The sequence below is a fragment of the Rousettus aegyptiacus genome, unplaced genomic scaffold (genome assembly GCF_014176215.1).
Source record: "Rousettus aegyptiacus isolate mRouAeg1 unplaced genomic scaffold, mRouAeg1.p scaffold_m13_p_17, whole genome shotgun sequence".
NCBI lineage: Eukaryota > Metazoa > Chordata > Mammalia > Chiroptera > Pteropodidae > Rousettus > Rousettus aegyptiacus.
Window position 1 is genome coordinate 13,140,633 of NW_023416292.1, and position 15,127 is coordinate 13,155,759.

General features: G+C 37.8%; 2 protein-coding genes across 5 annotated transcripts in view; one reads left to right on the forward strand and one right to left on the reverse strand.

Annotated features, from left to right (window-relative positions):
• The window catches only part of RGL1 (ral guanine nucleotide dissociation stimulator like 1), a 194,661-nt gene extending 188,713 nt beyond the window's left edge, over positions 1-5,948 (reverse strand). For 2 of the 4 annotated variants that reach the window (XM_016145592.2, XM_016145594.2), the window contains exon 1: positions 5,532-5,948. The gene's annotated coding sequence lies outside the window, so the exon portion shown is untranslated. The remainder of the gene's footprint in view (positions 1-5,531) is intronic. The other 2 variants (XM_016145595.2, XM_016145598.2) reach the window with 2 other exon arrangements.
• Positions 5,949-6,252: 304 nt separating this feature from the next.
• ARPC5 (actin related protein 2/3 complex subunit 5) lies at positions 6,253-14,740 on the forward strand. The gene is made up of 4 exons (XM_016145591.2): positions 6,253-6,532; positions 8,817-8,889; positions 10,439-10,615; positions 13,359-14,740. Exons 1-4 carry the CDS (start codon positions 6,390-6,392, stop codon positions 13,419-13,421), a joined length of 456 nt encoding a protein of 151 aa, XP_016001077.1. The 5' UTR covers positions 6,253-6,389; the 3' UTR covers positions 13,422-14,740.
• The last annotated feature ends 387 nt before the right edge of the window (positions 14,741-15,127 follow it).

A 15,127-nucleotide genomic window follows, 5' to 3' on the forward strand; every position in this document is an offset into this window, starting at 1 on the left:
GTACTGGTTAGATAAGACTGGGGCTAGAAGACGAATGGTACTGATAAGCCATGAGTTGAGGCCAATATAGTCAAGCTTAGATATGAGGCTGTTAAGAGAGCATAAAGATAGTTGGCCCTAGGCAAGTAGCCTCTATTTCAACATCTCAAAAACAAGAGATGTGAGCTATCCGCTCTAAGATGGCATGCATCAGAGCAACAGTTCCATGGAGCAAACTCGTACAGTGCAGTGATCAGGCCTTCAGGCTCACCACTCTCAGGGATGTAGCAAATGAGAGACCTGATGCAATGGAACGTTGCTTTATTGCCCTATTTAGTTAATTAAGTGGAATTAACTTCAAAAAATTAAAAACAGAATTATGATGCAATCCAGCAATTCCACTTGTGGGTATATACCCATGATAATTAAAAATTGGGTCTCAAAGAGACATTCGTATAAACCAAATTCATAGTAGCATTTTTCACAATAGCCAAAAGGTGGAAGGAACCCAAGTACCCATCAGTGGATGAATGGATAAAGAAAATGTGGTATATGCATACAAGGTAATATGATTCAGTCTTAAAAAAAATAAATCCTGACAAATGCTATCATATGGATGAATCTTGAGGACATCAAGCTAAATGAAATAAACCAGTCACTGTATGATTTGACTTATATGAGATACCTACGTAGTCATCAAATTATAAAAATGGAAAGTAAAATGGTGGCTTCCAGGGGCTGGGGAGAGGGAGGGATGTGGAGTTACTGTTTGCTGCACACAGAGTCTGAATTTTTCAAGATAAAAGGAGGTCTGGAGATGGATGGTGAGGATGCTTGTACAACAATGCAAATGTACTTACTACTACTTGAGTGTACACTTGAAGTGTTAAGATGGTAAATTTCATGTTATGGGTATTTTGCCGTAATTTTAAAAAATTAAGTGGAATTACTAATCGACACCTACGGATTTCTCCACATAACCAAAAAAGGAGACATCTTTAGTGGTATGCTAATTAGATAACGGGCTCTGTCCAGTCTCAGAGACTAGACAGGTGAGATAGGTGGGGAAAGCTCACAGGAATATCGGAAAAAGAAATAAATACCTTTTTAAAAAATCATTTCCATAACAAGATTTTTTTAAGTTCACAGTTAACAATTCATTTCAAGCTATCGCGTGGATATATTTAACCTTTGATACTTATAGACTTATTTTAGCACAAAGGTAAGTAGTAGAGTTGAGAATAATGAGAAAGACTCACTGGAAGTACAGAGTGATGATTAAAAGCACAAGCTTCAGAATCCGACTGTCCTAATTCCTAAATCAGTCTGCTACTTGCTCACTGAGAATCATTGGCTGAGTTAACTAATCTCAGCCTGAGCCTTACTTTTTCATTCATAAAATGAGAACACTAATTCCTAGGTCCTAGAGCTACTCTGAGGATTAAATAATGTAAGTACAGTAAAAAGTTTATTAACCAGTGCCTAATACATGATAAATAGTCATCAATGGTTGCTATTATTAATAAAATATTAATAAGGATAAAAATAGTAGAGATAGAAATTGTAGGATCTTTCAAATTCTATCAAAACTAGAAGTTTGAGAAGACTATTTTCTATAAGGAGTAAAGAGATGTTTCTAGAATTTGTGACAACTGGGTTAGGAGGGGAAAAAAAGAAAAAATGTTGATTTTAATATTTTGCTTAGTTAATAGTAGTAGCAATGAGAAAAGTCATCCTGTCTATGGTCATGGAAGAAACTAAAATAGCTGTTAAGAAAATATTTTGTGCAACTTCTTGCCAATTAATTGGCAATCTAGATGAAATGCATGATTTACTAGAAAAATGTAATTTCTGAAATTGACTCGAAAAAAGAAAACCGTACAAGTCAATAATTGCAGGGGATAAAGAAGATCAAAGACCTACCTCTAAAAATATGAGCAAGCCTAGCAATGAAAGCACATTCTATAACTTTCAAAGAAAAAAACAGCATGGCAATTTTCTAACACTCCAACTATTCCAGAGCATAGAAAAAAGACAGATATTGTCTCAATTCATCTTACGAACCGAGACTAACCCTAATATCAAAACCGGATAAAGGGAGCACAAAGAAATAAAGCTATGAATCAATCATACTTACACATATAGATTCTGAAATCATGTAAATAAAACATAAAGTAATCAAATCTATCAAGCAATTAAAATAGTAACCAAATATGAGTTTACTCTAGAAATGTGGGAATGGTTCAGTGCAGAAAAATATGTAAATATAATTCATTATATTAATAAAGATAAAAAAACACATGATTTTTATCATTAAGTCCTCCAAAAACCATTTGATAATTTCAGCCATCATGCCTAAAAATCATAAAGCAATAGGAAATATAAACTGGTGAAATATCAAAGACATTTCCATTAAAATAAAAATGGAGAAAAGAAGCCAATTTTCAAAACTGTTTTCAAGAGTCTAGCTAATGCAATCAGATAAGAAAAAGAAAGAGAAGTGATTTAAATATTAGAAAAGAAGATATAAATGATGAAAAGTATCCTTACCTCAAATATCATGATTGTATACTATGATAAGATATGTAACCTCAAAACGGCTGTTAGCATTAACAACAGATCCCAGGAACAGGAAAGAATATGAAATAAATAAATCTTTTTATCGATAGCTTCCCTTTAAATTATCATAAACAGGTAAAAAAGTAGAAATAGAGTCCCATTCACTAAAATGTTTATAAATGAGGTTTATTCTTTAATTTAGCACTGACTTTTTTTCCTGAGACAAGAGCACAGATTTATATTTTTAATCTTTTAAGTACTAATATATAAATAAAGTTCTCATTGTAAAAGAGTTCACCCTATCTACTCTACCTCAGTGTGTAATCATATGTAGAGCTAAAATTAATAATAAAAAAAAAAAAAACACCTGAAGCTTTTGAAGGTTCGTGGTTCCAACATGGAACCAATTCATTTGGTTATTAAGTACAAGCATTAAACCATAATATAGTCTATGAGTAACACGCTAAAAAATCTTTTTATATTGTAGTAATTATGTTGCTACAGAACAGTGGAATTAAATCATCATTACCAGAACTGAAATGTATTTATTTTATATTTACAGCACATGTTTGACATATTTGATTAATACTGAGTTCGCTTCCATTTCAAATAATAACCCTGCCATGCTGCAGGATTCAAGGCCTTGGTTTATTAAGAATTCAGTGGCAAGTTTGGGAAAAAGAAGCACATTGTGAATAGAGAACTTGGTTTAAAATATCTGAAAGGAAAAACCCATTACAGGATAGTTTTATCAAAATCCTTTCTAACTAAGATCTTCCACTGTCTGCATCATCAGTGTAATAATGTGTATTTTCTAATTAAATGATAATTAAAGACAGGTTTCTTTACACACACACAAATTTCCCTAAAGCTGTGGAGAGGTAATTAATATGTCCATTAAAAAATACTCAGTCTCTAAATGTGATTCCAAAAGTAATTTGCCAAATTATTAATTCATTGGATAGAAACATGTTAAATATCTACTATGTACTAGGTACTTATCATTGTGAGACAATAAAAAATACTGCATTGGAAAAGGTATTTCTGACATTACTACATCTCAAATGTAGTATGCATTATGCAGCTGAAAATTCATCATATTTAACACATTCAACATGTAGAGCAAAAGTCTGAGCAACTGTAAACAATTATACCCTTGAGCAACTTGATCTTTTGTTTAATCCCTCTCTCTATTTCCTTAAGTTGCTTTCTACTCTGGGATTCTTTCCCAGTTCTAAATTAAGAAAATAAAGAAATTTCCTAAATAAGACTTAATACAAAAAAAAAATAGAAATGGAGAAGGGATGTATTAGCTCTTAAATCCTTGTTACCATTTGCTCTCAGTAGTGCTTCTAATGTTCAATTTTCTCTTCAAAAAATCTTGATTTAGAAGAAAAAGTACGATGATATTTAGCATCTAAACAAGTATATCGTTTAGTTCTCACTAAAGTTAGCAAGATATTGAAACTGAGGAAAAATGTTAAAACAAATCTTTATTCTAAGTTATATAATGCCATTCACCATAATAATGATCTGATACGTTGGTATATGACTTTTTAAAATAAAGATTATCAACAAGTAGAAAATTTTTCTTTGCTGTCTTCAGACAGTCCTTGGGGAGTTTTTACAAGCATTTTTGGTCATAACTGGAATGTTAATTTAAAGAAATGTCACTTCATCACCTAAATAATTTATCTTCTAGAAGGGTGATTTAATTGAGAAAATAAAAATGCCATATTGTTTCTTCCTCCCAAGGAAAAAGGATGCAGTCCACTCCTGAGGGGTGTCTGTGTCTCTCATTCGTTCACATTCTCTCTCTCTCTCTCTCTCAAGATATATATATATGTCTTGACACACACACATATATACACACATGTGTATATACGTACATATGTATATACACATACATATATTAATAGACATATATACATATATAAATGCATATGCAATATACATCTAATGAAGATTTGATTTTAAGATCTTCCTCTTTTTACTGGTTCATTATTCTCAGTGTGATTCTCAGACTATAATACCTTTCACATTTTATTCATTCATCAAAGAATAACCAAGTACCTGAATGTACTGAGTACTTGGTTTTATGTCAGACCTAAAGGAAGATACAGAAGAAATATAAGACAGCCTCTGCCCTCCAGAATTTTTCCATCTCTTCCAGGGGCAAGATAAAACACAATATATCATTAAGTAATATATGTCTAGTGCCAAAATCAATGGTATGGGTAACATGTATTTCACATTCATGTACATTTTAGAGCTTCAAAACACTTTGCTGTATTTAATCCTCAGAATAATCTTGTGAAGTACACATTATTAGCCCCACTCCAGAATGAGGAACCTGAGATTTAGAATTTTAAGTGACATCCCTCAATCAAATAAATTGAAAGACTCAAGACTCAAACCAGGCTTTACTGATTCTAAGCCCAGGGCTCTTTTCAGTACAGCACAGGAAACCAAGGATCGGGGTCCTTAACGGGCAACAGCCAGCCTTCTGCCAGAGGTGGAATTAAAGTAGACCTGACAGGATGTCAGCAAAACAAACCCATCTCAGCAGTGTCCGACCAAAGATCCAAATTAATGTTATTCCGCAAATATTCATATTTCAGTGTTACACACAGCATAACACCATTTCCTCAGTTTTAGTGCCTTTACATCCTCATTAAGAGCTTTGCTCTCAGAAATGGGGATATCAAGTATAATAAAAAGCTGGCCTAGAGGGATTGCTTAAATCTTACATCACAAATGTTAATCTTAAACGTCTGGTTTCTACTAATTGTTACACATTTTGTTTCCCCTCAGCACCGGAATACGTAACTCGCCGCTACCCTTTTCTAGCATTCTTGCTCCACACAACCACTTATTTTAAGATGTCAATCAATGATTGACCCTACCTCAAATTCCACAGGTTCACCCCAGTTTTGCCACCCGACCCCAGCTCCTGTCCAGACACACTCGCTCCCTTTCAATGTAAATGATACCTAGTTCAGGTTCTGGAGGTGCTTCCGCGGTGCTGCCACACAGCACTGACAAAGAGATGACCTTTCGATTCTGTCCTTGGGGACCTCCCGCTGGCCGTGCAACGTAGTTCCAACCCCGGGAAAGGGGTTCTAGGCTCCAGGGTGCAGCCACTGGCAGCGCACAGTCCGAAGCGTTGTCTCTGACAACTAAAACGATGCTGGGCGCCGGGACTTGCATCACCTCGCCTCATACTCCTGCCGACCGCAGGGGACTTGGTCCCACAGCCAGTCCATCCCACCTCTCAGGCAAGTCCGGGCCAGCTGGACCCTACGCGGGACCCGGATGACAGGCCGTTGGCTGCGGCGGGTGGCAACAAAAGCCAAGGCCACCCGCCCCCAGTGCCCATCGCAACCAACCTCAGACCCCCTAGACAGGACCGCAGAGAAGCGTTTCTATGGAAACCCTCTGGGATCACGTGAGGCACTCGGACGACCAATCGCCTTTTGCCGGTGCCCGCGTCGCCGCTTTCGGCCCTCCCTCATGCTCCGCCCCCGACCGCCCCCGCCTCCGTGGCCCCGCCCCACTTTTTCCTGCGGAGAGTCCGCGCCTGCGCACTGTGTCCAGCGCGCTCCCAGCCTCGCGCGCGCTCCCGCGGGCAAGAGCAGGGGCGGCGTGGGAGGCTGCAGCCGAGTGTGAACCTGAGGAGGAAGGAGCGGGGCCAGCGCGCAGGCCCGGAACCGCCGGAGCCGGGGCTGCCGGCGACGCCCCAGAGCGGAAGAGGGAAGTGAAGGCACCAGGCTGCGGGTTCCTGTCTGACTGGGCTTGCTAAGGCAGAGGCAGCACCAAGAAGAGGCCTTTGCCACCGCTCCGGATCGGAGATGTCGAAGAACACGGTGTCGTCGGCCCGGTTCCGGAAGGTGGACGTAGACGAGTACGACGAGAACAAGTTCGTGGACGAAGAAGACGGGGGCGACGGGCAGGCGGGGCCCGACGAGGGCGAGGTGGACTCCTGCCTGCGGCAATATCCTTGCGTTTGGAGGCGCCCCCACCCGGCCCGTCTCCCGGGACCCCGCGCCCGGAGGGTCTAAGGGGGACGCGCCCCTCACGGGGAGCCGGGCGCGGAGCTGCGCCCAGCGGCCCGCGGCTGGAACCTGTCTCTTTGGGGTCCCCCATTCCGAGAGGGCAGGGGACTCTCCCATTTCTCAGCGGGTCGCCCCGAGTCCCCAGGGCGCCGCCCTCGGAAACCTGCCGGTCCAGCGCGCCTTCCGCGCCCGGATCGCTCAGGTTGCGCCGGGAGTCGCAGCCTCCCGGACCCGGCTGTGCCGGCCGCGCCCTCGCGGCGCTCGGGAGGCTCAGGGGCTGATCAGGACTGTTGCGGGGCGCCGAAGTTTTCCTTCCGCAACGGTCTTTCCTGGGGTCACATTAGTTCCAGAGATTGCTGATGGGCAGGAACGGGCGTTTTGGGGGCGGTTTTGTTTTTGTCGCGATGGTGCTTTTGTTTTGGCAGTGTTAGGATAGTTTATTCCATGCCGGGAGAGATGGGGGCAATTCGCTGAATGAGGCCCTCTGTCCTTTCAGTCCCGCGGACTCTTTTTTTTTTTTTTTTTTTTAAAGAAAAAGGGATTTTGCAAAATACCGGTTGCGCAGAATTTGTTAGCCTGGAGGGGAAGGAGAGTGCTTGCAAACAACCGAAACTCCAAGAAGGAAGCTTGGAGGCTTTACCTGCTGAGCAAGACAATGGAAAGAAGACAGGGGAGGGATGCATGCGGAGAATCCCTGGAAATATTTAAAATAAATCTCAATGGATAAAATAGAAGACTAGCCATTCGTACAAAGCAGAATCATTTTTATGATGCTGAAACCGTTTCCATTTTAATTAAACTGTGGCTGTCAGTTCCTGGGTTCGGGTTTTGCATATTTGAATATTCATAACTTTGAACATTTACATGAGATCTTTTTTAGAAAAATGTAAATGTCGCAATAACCAAAGCTGTAGTTTTAGAGATTCTCAATTACTGACTGAATTCACTCATTTCTAATTATACTTGGGTGTATTCATAAGCAAGGCTTTGTAGACTCCTCATCGATGTTCTATTAAATTATAACGGGGGAATAGATGAGTGAAAATATTTGGTAGCAACTATATCTGGTCTTAAAAGCACCTAAAATACAGCATTAAACATTTATCAACATACAGATGTTTCTTTGATTTCTGCAACTTTCACAATCAGCTGTTGCTGTTTTGCATTATTTAAAGACTTAAGTGTTTGGGGTCTTAAAAATGAACCAGTCTACGAAAGACTTGCTTCTCTAAAAGTCCATTAAGGCTTGAGAATAACAGCTTACCACAAACCACAGGGTTTTTTATCAGACCTTTTTCTTCAAAAAAATAAATGGTGAACATTATTTTGTCGAAAAACAATCTTTGTGATGGACAAATGATGTTTTATGAAACTAACTTGGGCGACATGAGATGACTCTTAAATGATTCTGCTGTATCCATATAGGAGATCTGCTTATAAAGATAGTGTCTCTTATAGTCTTGTTGAAACCAGAAGAGACAAATGCTGGTTATGCACGACAGATGAAGGAACAAGTGAGCTCTGTGGTTTTCCTTTTAGGGAAATGACTGTACATTCTGACAGTCTGATTGGCCTTCTTGTCTCATACATGCTAACTCACTGGTGCTTTCAGAGAGACTACATGTAATAGGTATGGCCTAGGACAGTTTGAATAACCTTTATGAAATATGAGCAAAAACATCTAAAACAAAAGTTACGCTACCACCTAAGGGTCATTGAAATATAATGTCTCTTTTCATCAATTTTGAGAGATCGCTAACATATCATTCAGATTGTTAAAGCATTTTCCCCCAGCGTTTCAATTAATATAGATATAATTCTAGTAAAAGTTTGGTCTTTATTTTTCCAGTTAGAATCACTTAAAAAGACATTTTGTTTGAGGATAGGCTGTTTTCATTTGGGGCCTAATCTGATATATATTTGTCTTTTAAAAATGTCACTGGATAATGTTTCTATATATGTCTAACTGGGAGATGAGAGGTTATTAAAGTGTTTATTTGATAATTAGAACCGAGGATGAAACAGCCTTTGCTTTATTAAATTCTAACGTTCTTGTTTTCAGTATTTTACACTTGATTGACATCCTCGAAACCAACATGTTGAATTTTCCAATATTTAACATCGTGACCGTGACCATAGTAGTTTTTATGCATAAAGTCAAGTCTTAAGAACCAGTGGTTCCTGAAGGCTGCCCTTTGCTGCTATCCCCTTAACTTCCATCACAGGAAACATGACGGCTGCCCTGCAGGCAGCTCTGAAAAACCCCCCTATCAACACCAAGAGTCAGGCTGTGAAGGTGAGTCACAGACGACGCAGTGAACTCTGCTGACAGCCTGGCCTTCTTACCAAATCCTCTGAAGTGTCACAAAATCAACAGATATTCTAACTATTTACCATCTTTGACATAGAAGAGTTTGTAATGTAGTTTGATAGGTATAAATTTACATAAGAAAATAACACTAAAATTGAAATATGATAATGCTGCCTGGTGGACACACTAAGTTACAATAGCAGAGTTCATTTCTTTGTTTTTAGAGACCACAGGTGGAATTCGAGCAAAGTCTCGAAGAATAAATAAAATCTTTACAAAATAAACATTCTACTTTTTCAAGATTTTTAAAAGTCATACAAGTATTAAATATTATAGGAAACTCAGAGATGTGGGAAGATAAAAAAGGTAACCATAAACCCACCACATTAAACTAAAAATGGAATTTTATAATCTGCTTTTTCAGTTGTATAGCAAAGTACATGGACATCTTGGAATTAAGTTTATTTCTATAACATCTTTTTTAATGTTTGCATATATATCTAATCTTTTGTCACATTTTTCGATTATTGACCTATTTTTTTCCTGTCGTAAAAAGTACTAAAATGCACAATTTTTGGTAAATTCTTGATTTTTTTCCTTTGAATAAATTCCTTGAAGTGAATCACTGGATTTTAAAATGTACTTTTTTTAAGGCTTTTGGTACATACAGTACTATAAAATCACCCTTAAGAAAAGCCGTGTGACTTACATTCCCTGCAGCAGTCTTTCAGTAATTCGTAAGAATCTATTTACTTAATTATGTATTGTTTAAAATGAACCCCAGGGCATTGACCCCACTGTTAGCTATTCATACATCCTAGAAGCCTCAAGAATTTCCTTAGATGAACAGTAGTAATAACTAAGTGTGTAATAATTATCTAGATAACATGATTTTAAATAAGAAAAATTTATTTGGTTTTTAAAAGTTATGAGGAAAATCATTGTTTTATCACAGTTTGAAGATGGAAGGTTATAGTTCTGGAAGTAAGGATGTTTTTCTAAATTGGGTAATTACATAGTCTTTAAACCGAAGATAACAATAAGTGATAGAAACAGTCTGTAAAATCCTGACCAGTATTTATGCCAAAGATATCACTTTGTCTTGAATAGAAGGAGAAATGAATCTTGAAAGGGTAAATTAGTTTTCTCTTCACTTGACTTGATGGATACAAAAAATAACTTTACTCTTGGAACAAGCTTTTATCAAAAAAAAAGATCATTATAAATGAAGACTACTGTATCTTACATCTGTAGTCACTTAAATTTTATTAATAACATTTCTGAAGGATGGTTCAAAGTAGAACTTCAATTCCGTTTCTCGCTCCGGCCACCTCAGGTCTTTGTGTTATTTCTTGACCACACACTAACAGCATTTTTTCTTTCCTCTGTCTGAAGTACTTTCAGGGTTCCCCAAGTTTTCCTCTTTCATGTCCTTCAGGTCGTTATTCAAATGTCACCTCAGTGTGGCCTTTCTAATAGAAACTAATCCTGTACACACATACGTCTAAATGTTCTGTTATTTATTTACCTTCAGGACCGGGCAGGCAGCATTGTCCTGAAGGTGCTCATCTCTTTTAAAGCTAATGATATTGAAAAGGCAGTTCAATCCCTGGACAAGAATGGTGTGGATCTCCTAATGAAGTATATTTACAAAGGCTTTGAGAGCCCCTCTGACAATAGCAGTGCTGTGTTATTGCAGTGGCATGAAAAGGTAAGTTATGAATTGTAATTCTGTATGACTGGTTTCTTTATAGAGGACAGTGATGACCTCTCTCACCTAAGTAATATTGACTTCTTGGTTACACACCTTTTGTTATTACATATAAATGTGTGAAAATGAAACTTTAGATTTATGCTTACAGGGCTTAGACTTAAGAGATTGTGATTTGCAGTGCTTACATTTATTCAATAATAATTATTAAACATAATTTCAAACTTTGAACTAAATTGAAACTTTGAAAAGAAAATAAGCAGAAAAATTCAAGCATTTTTTTGACACTGGCCAGAAGGTAAAAACAACCCAACTCCCCATCGACGGATAAACAGATAAATAAAATGTAGTACGTACATAAAATGGAATAAAATGGAAATATTTTTTCATTCAAAAAGAAAGTTCTAATACATGCTACAGCATGACTGAACCTTGAAACCATTATGCAAAGTGAAATGAACCAAACACAAAAGGACAAATACTGTGTGATTCCACTTACATGAAATGTCCGGAACAGGCTTATTCATAGAGACAGAAACTAGGTTAGAGGTTACTCGGGGCTGGGAGGAAGGGAGACTAGAGAGTTAATGCTTAATGGGTACAGAGTTTCTGTTTTTGCTGATGAAAAAGTGTTGGAAGTAGTGGTGATGTTTGTATACTATCGTGAATATAATTAAAGCCGCTGAATTTTACATTTAAGGGTAGTTAAAGTGGCAAATTTTGTGTTATATTTTACCATGATTTTAAAAATAAAACTGGAGGTGGGATCAAAAATTGTTAAATATCTTTTACTGTTTTCATGCATTTTATTTTGCAGTGTAAGCGGATGCTAGTACACTATCCATCAAAATAGGGTAGAAAGAATTTTAGCTTTAAGTAACAAGTTGGTAAGGTAATGTTTAATCCCAACTCTTATTTTTATATAAATATGAACAATGTAACATTTAAATAGAACCAGCCACAGATAAGGGGTATATTCTCTAACATCTTAAAATTCCCAAAACTCAGTTTTTCAGAAACTCTTATCTGTGCATCTGATGAAAACACACATGTAAGATCAGACTAGATATTAAAACTTGCTGTTTTGCCTTGGCCAAGTCACTTTAACCCTCATACACTATCAAATAAAAAAGCTAACATTTATGGATAGAGTGATCATACCTGCAAGTTTTCCCAAGACAGCCCTGTTTATGCCTGTTGATTCAACATAATTATGATTAGTTCCCTTTAATTCTATAGTATCCATTTGGAGAATAATTTATATAGTCATTCTATTCATGGAACACTTTCTGTTTTGCCAGGCGCTGAACTATTATTTTTGATTTAACCCTTAAAACAACTCTGTGAGGTATATAAACTTCTTTATCATCCTCAACGTACAGATAAAGAGCCAGCTTAAAACCTAAGCAGCTTATTTCCAGTATAGCCTCAGGATAATAGCAAACATCGATTGAGCACTTATTATATTCTAAGCACTCTTCCAAGTACTTTTTAAAATAATAACTCATTTAATTCTCATAAACTCTTAACTTCATTCACCAGTTTTTTTGCCAATTTTATCTCCTAAATACTCAGGTTGTCCACTCAGATACATCTCAGATGTAACCATTCGTAGCATCTCTCCCAGTCTGTTGCTGTAGCTTCCTAAACTGGTATCCCAGCTTCCAGTTTTGCCTCCCTCAAATCTCTTCACTCAGTACCAGAATGCTCTCTCTGAACTCCAGATCTACCCTTGCCAGTCGCCTGAAGAATAATGTCTAGGTTCCCAAGACCAGCCCCACCTTCGTGTCGTTCTCCCCCTTATGCACCAGCAGTGCCAGCCCTTTCTCTGGACACACCACAGCTTTTCACACCTCTGGACCTTTGCTCATGATTTTCTCTCTGCCTGAGCGAGTGCCTCCTTATTACCCTTTCACGTCAGTCTGTCACCTGCTTGTCTACTTAATTTATCATTTTCCCCAGGAAACTTTACCTAACCATTCCACATTTCTTTATTCCCTCAGGCTGGGTTTGTGTCCTCTGTTCTTTTCTAGCACCTAAAGCATAACTCTGTCACTTCATAATTATATTAAAATGATCTGTTTATATATCTTTCTCTTTTTAGTAGACTGGAAAATGCTGTATTCATTCACTTTTATATCCCCAACATCTAGCACAGCACCCAATACACAAAGGTATTCAGTAAGTGCTTTCGAACACAAGTAAATCAGAGCTTCGGATACTTGATCATGACTTCTGATTTTTCATGGTAAAGGCAAAGTTCTTAATTTCCTAGATATTAAATAATAATTCTTCACTTGGGAGAAAAAAATCTGACAAATTCTGACTAACTAAATAGAACTTAAGAAAGTTTGTTCCGGTTTGAATTTCTTCCTGAGCATGCTGAGAATAAGAGAGTGGAATAATAAATGCCTAACTTTATATTTAAGCATCTGTTTTAGGAAAGAACATTATGCTGTGGATCTTTAAGAACATACTGTTATTTGAAAACAACATACTAGAATGTATCTCACTAGAATGTGAGCACATGTGGTCAGGGACTCTGAAGGTTTTGTTGATTACTGTATCCTCAGTGCCAAGAACAGTGCCTGGTACGTAATAGGTACTCATGAAATATTTATGAAAATTAGTAAATTTAGAATCAGTAGCTGCACACATTCCTTCTTTAAGAAAAATGATTTACTTGATAGGAGAATTGACCTTTTTTGATTCTGCCAACAGTTACATTTTGGTTTATTTTTAGGCACTTGCTGCTGGAGGAGTGGGGTCCATCGTTCGAGTGTTGACCGCCAGGAAAACCGTGTGATCCAGCAGGAGCTGGATGTCTCCTGTGGGTGTGGGAGTTGCTGGTACAAAGACCAAAACAACCAAATGCCACAGCTGCCCTTTGGGTAGCATCTATTTCTCTCAGCTTTGCCTTCTTGCTTCCTCTTTCATATCTATAAAGAAGAAAATTACATATCAGTTTTCCTTTAATGAAAATCGGGATAATATAGAGGAAATGTTTCAACAGGAGTGTTTCATGCTCTCAAAACTATTTCAGTGATGTGTATACCAATCTGTATATAGTATAATTTACATTCAAGTTTAATTGTGCAATTTCTAACCCCTAATTGGCTGGCATTTTTTGTTTTTCTGTCTTTTGTTTTTTAGGGTTTGGTTTTTGTTTTTTTCGTTTTGTTTTTAACTAATAGTGATCTAAATTGGATGCTGGTTTCCTAACTCATTGCTAGCCAGGAAATGACTTATAAAAATTATTTTTCAGAGACTGGCAGCTATTAACATTGCAAAACTGGACCATAGTTCCCTTATTTAAGCAAAATGTGTTTCTGGAACAAGTGGTGGTTGAGCACCACTACCGCATTCCAGTTTTGTTTCTGCTTGCCTCCAGATCATGTGAGTTTAAGTATGCTTCTTCCTCTCAGCATCCAATAATCATGGCCTCTCGATTTCTTTGGTCACCAGGGTCCAGAGCAAGGAACCTTGCTCTATACAAATGTATCGGTAAAATACCAGAGCCTGTTTGGCATGAGCATAAAACTTTGTTTCAGTTATGTGGCCCTATTTGGAGAAACTACTCCAAATCAGAAAGGACGTGGAAACTATGATGTAGTTCAAACTCTGGGCGGCCTCAGAATGAAATGATACTTCCCATAGAGCTATAGTCGCTGCCTTAGACATTATGAGGGATATAACCAGTATTTAATAGGCCCTATAAATGTCTTCAGTGTTCTTCAGGGTAATTGGGATCTCAGAAGATTTGGTTCAGATCCAAACACGCACACATTCTGTATTTTAGCTCAGTGGTTAAAAAAAAAAAAAAAAATGCCACGCAGGAAAAAGTGTTTACTTTGTTGGACAAACCAAATCAATTCTCAAAAAAAAAAAAAAAATGACCGGTGCTTATAAAATGTTATTCAGTAGCTCCAAAACAAACCACCTGAATGCGTATGACCAAGAGGGAAATCAGCCTGTGTTTAGTATTTACCTTGGACACCAGTTTCATAATCACTGACATGTGAAAACTGGTGCAGAAATCCTATAAGCTCTGCCGTTTTTGATACCTGTCTTTTGTTTTGTAAAAATGATAAAGTTCGGAAAATAAAATGTCAGTGTTGAATAATTTATTTTTCTAATTCTTTGATATTTACGAATGTATAGTTAATTAAGAGGAAAGATTACCTGTATTAGCACCATGTTATTGTACTCTGGACAAAAACTAGTTTGGTACAGAAGGTTTATAAAACTACTTAATTCAAATATAAAGTGGTAGAGAAGAAGAAAGTCATTAATGATGCCAGAGACTGCTGTCACCTTTGGAGTGATTCCGTCGCCCTCCGGATGCCAGCTGGGCACCTTTAGTGCCCATGCCCAAAGGCCTAGGCTAGAGTGTGCAAATCTGTCCAGCAGCTACAGTCAATTATTCCCAGCCTTTCTTTCTGACACCTCAAGTCTATTGCTAATCCTTACCTACTCACAGCAATCTCTGTTTTCTTTTCTACTGAATAGATT

Bases quoted from the DNA above. Each gene is read 5' to 3' on its own strand.
- ARPC5 (XM_016145591.2), top strand. From the start codon at position 6,390: ATGTCGAAGAACACGGTGTCGTCGGCCCGGTTCCGGAAGGTGGACGTA. The intron at 6,533-8,816 runs ATATCCTTGCGT...AACTTCCATCAC, and splicing joins GTGGACTCCTGCCTGCGGCA to AGGAAACATGACGGCTGCCC. The intron at 8,890-10,438 runs GTGAGTCACAGA...ATTTACCTTCAG, and splicing joins CCAAGAGTCAGGCTGTGAAG to GACCGGGCAGGCAGCATTGT.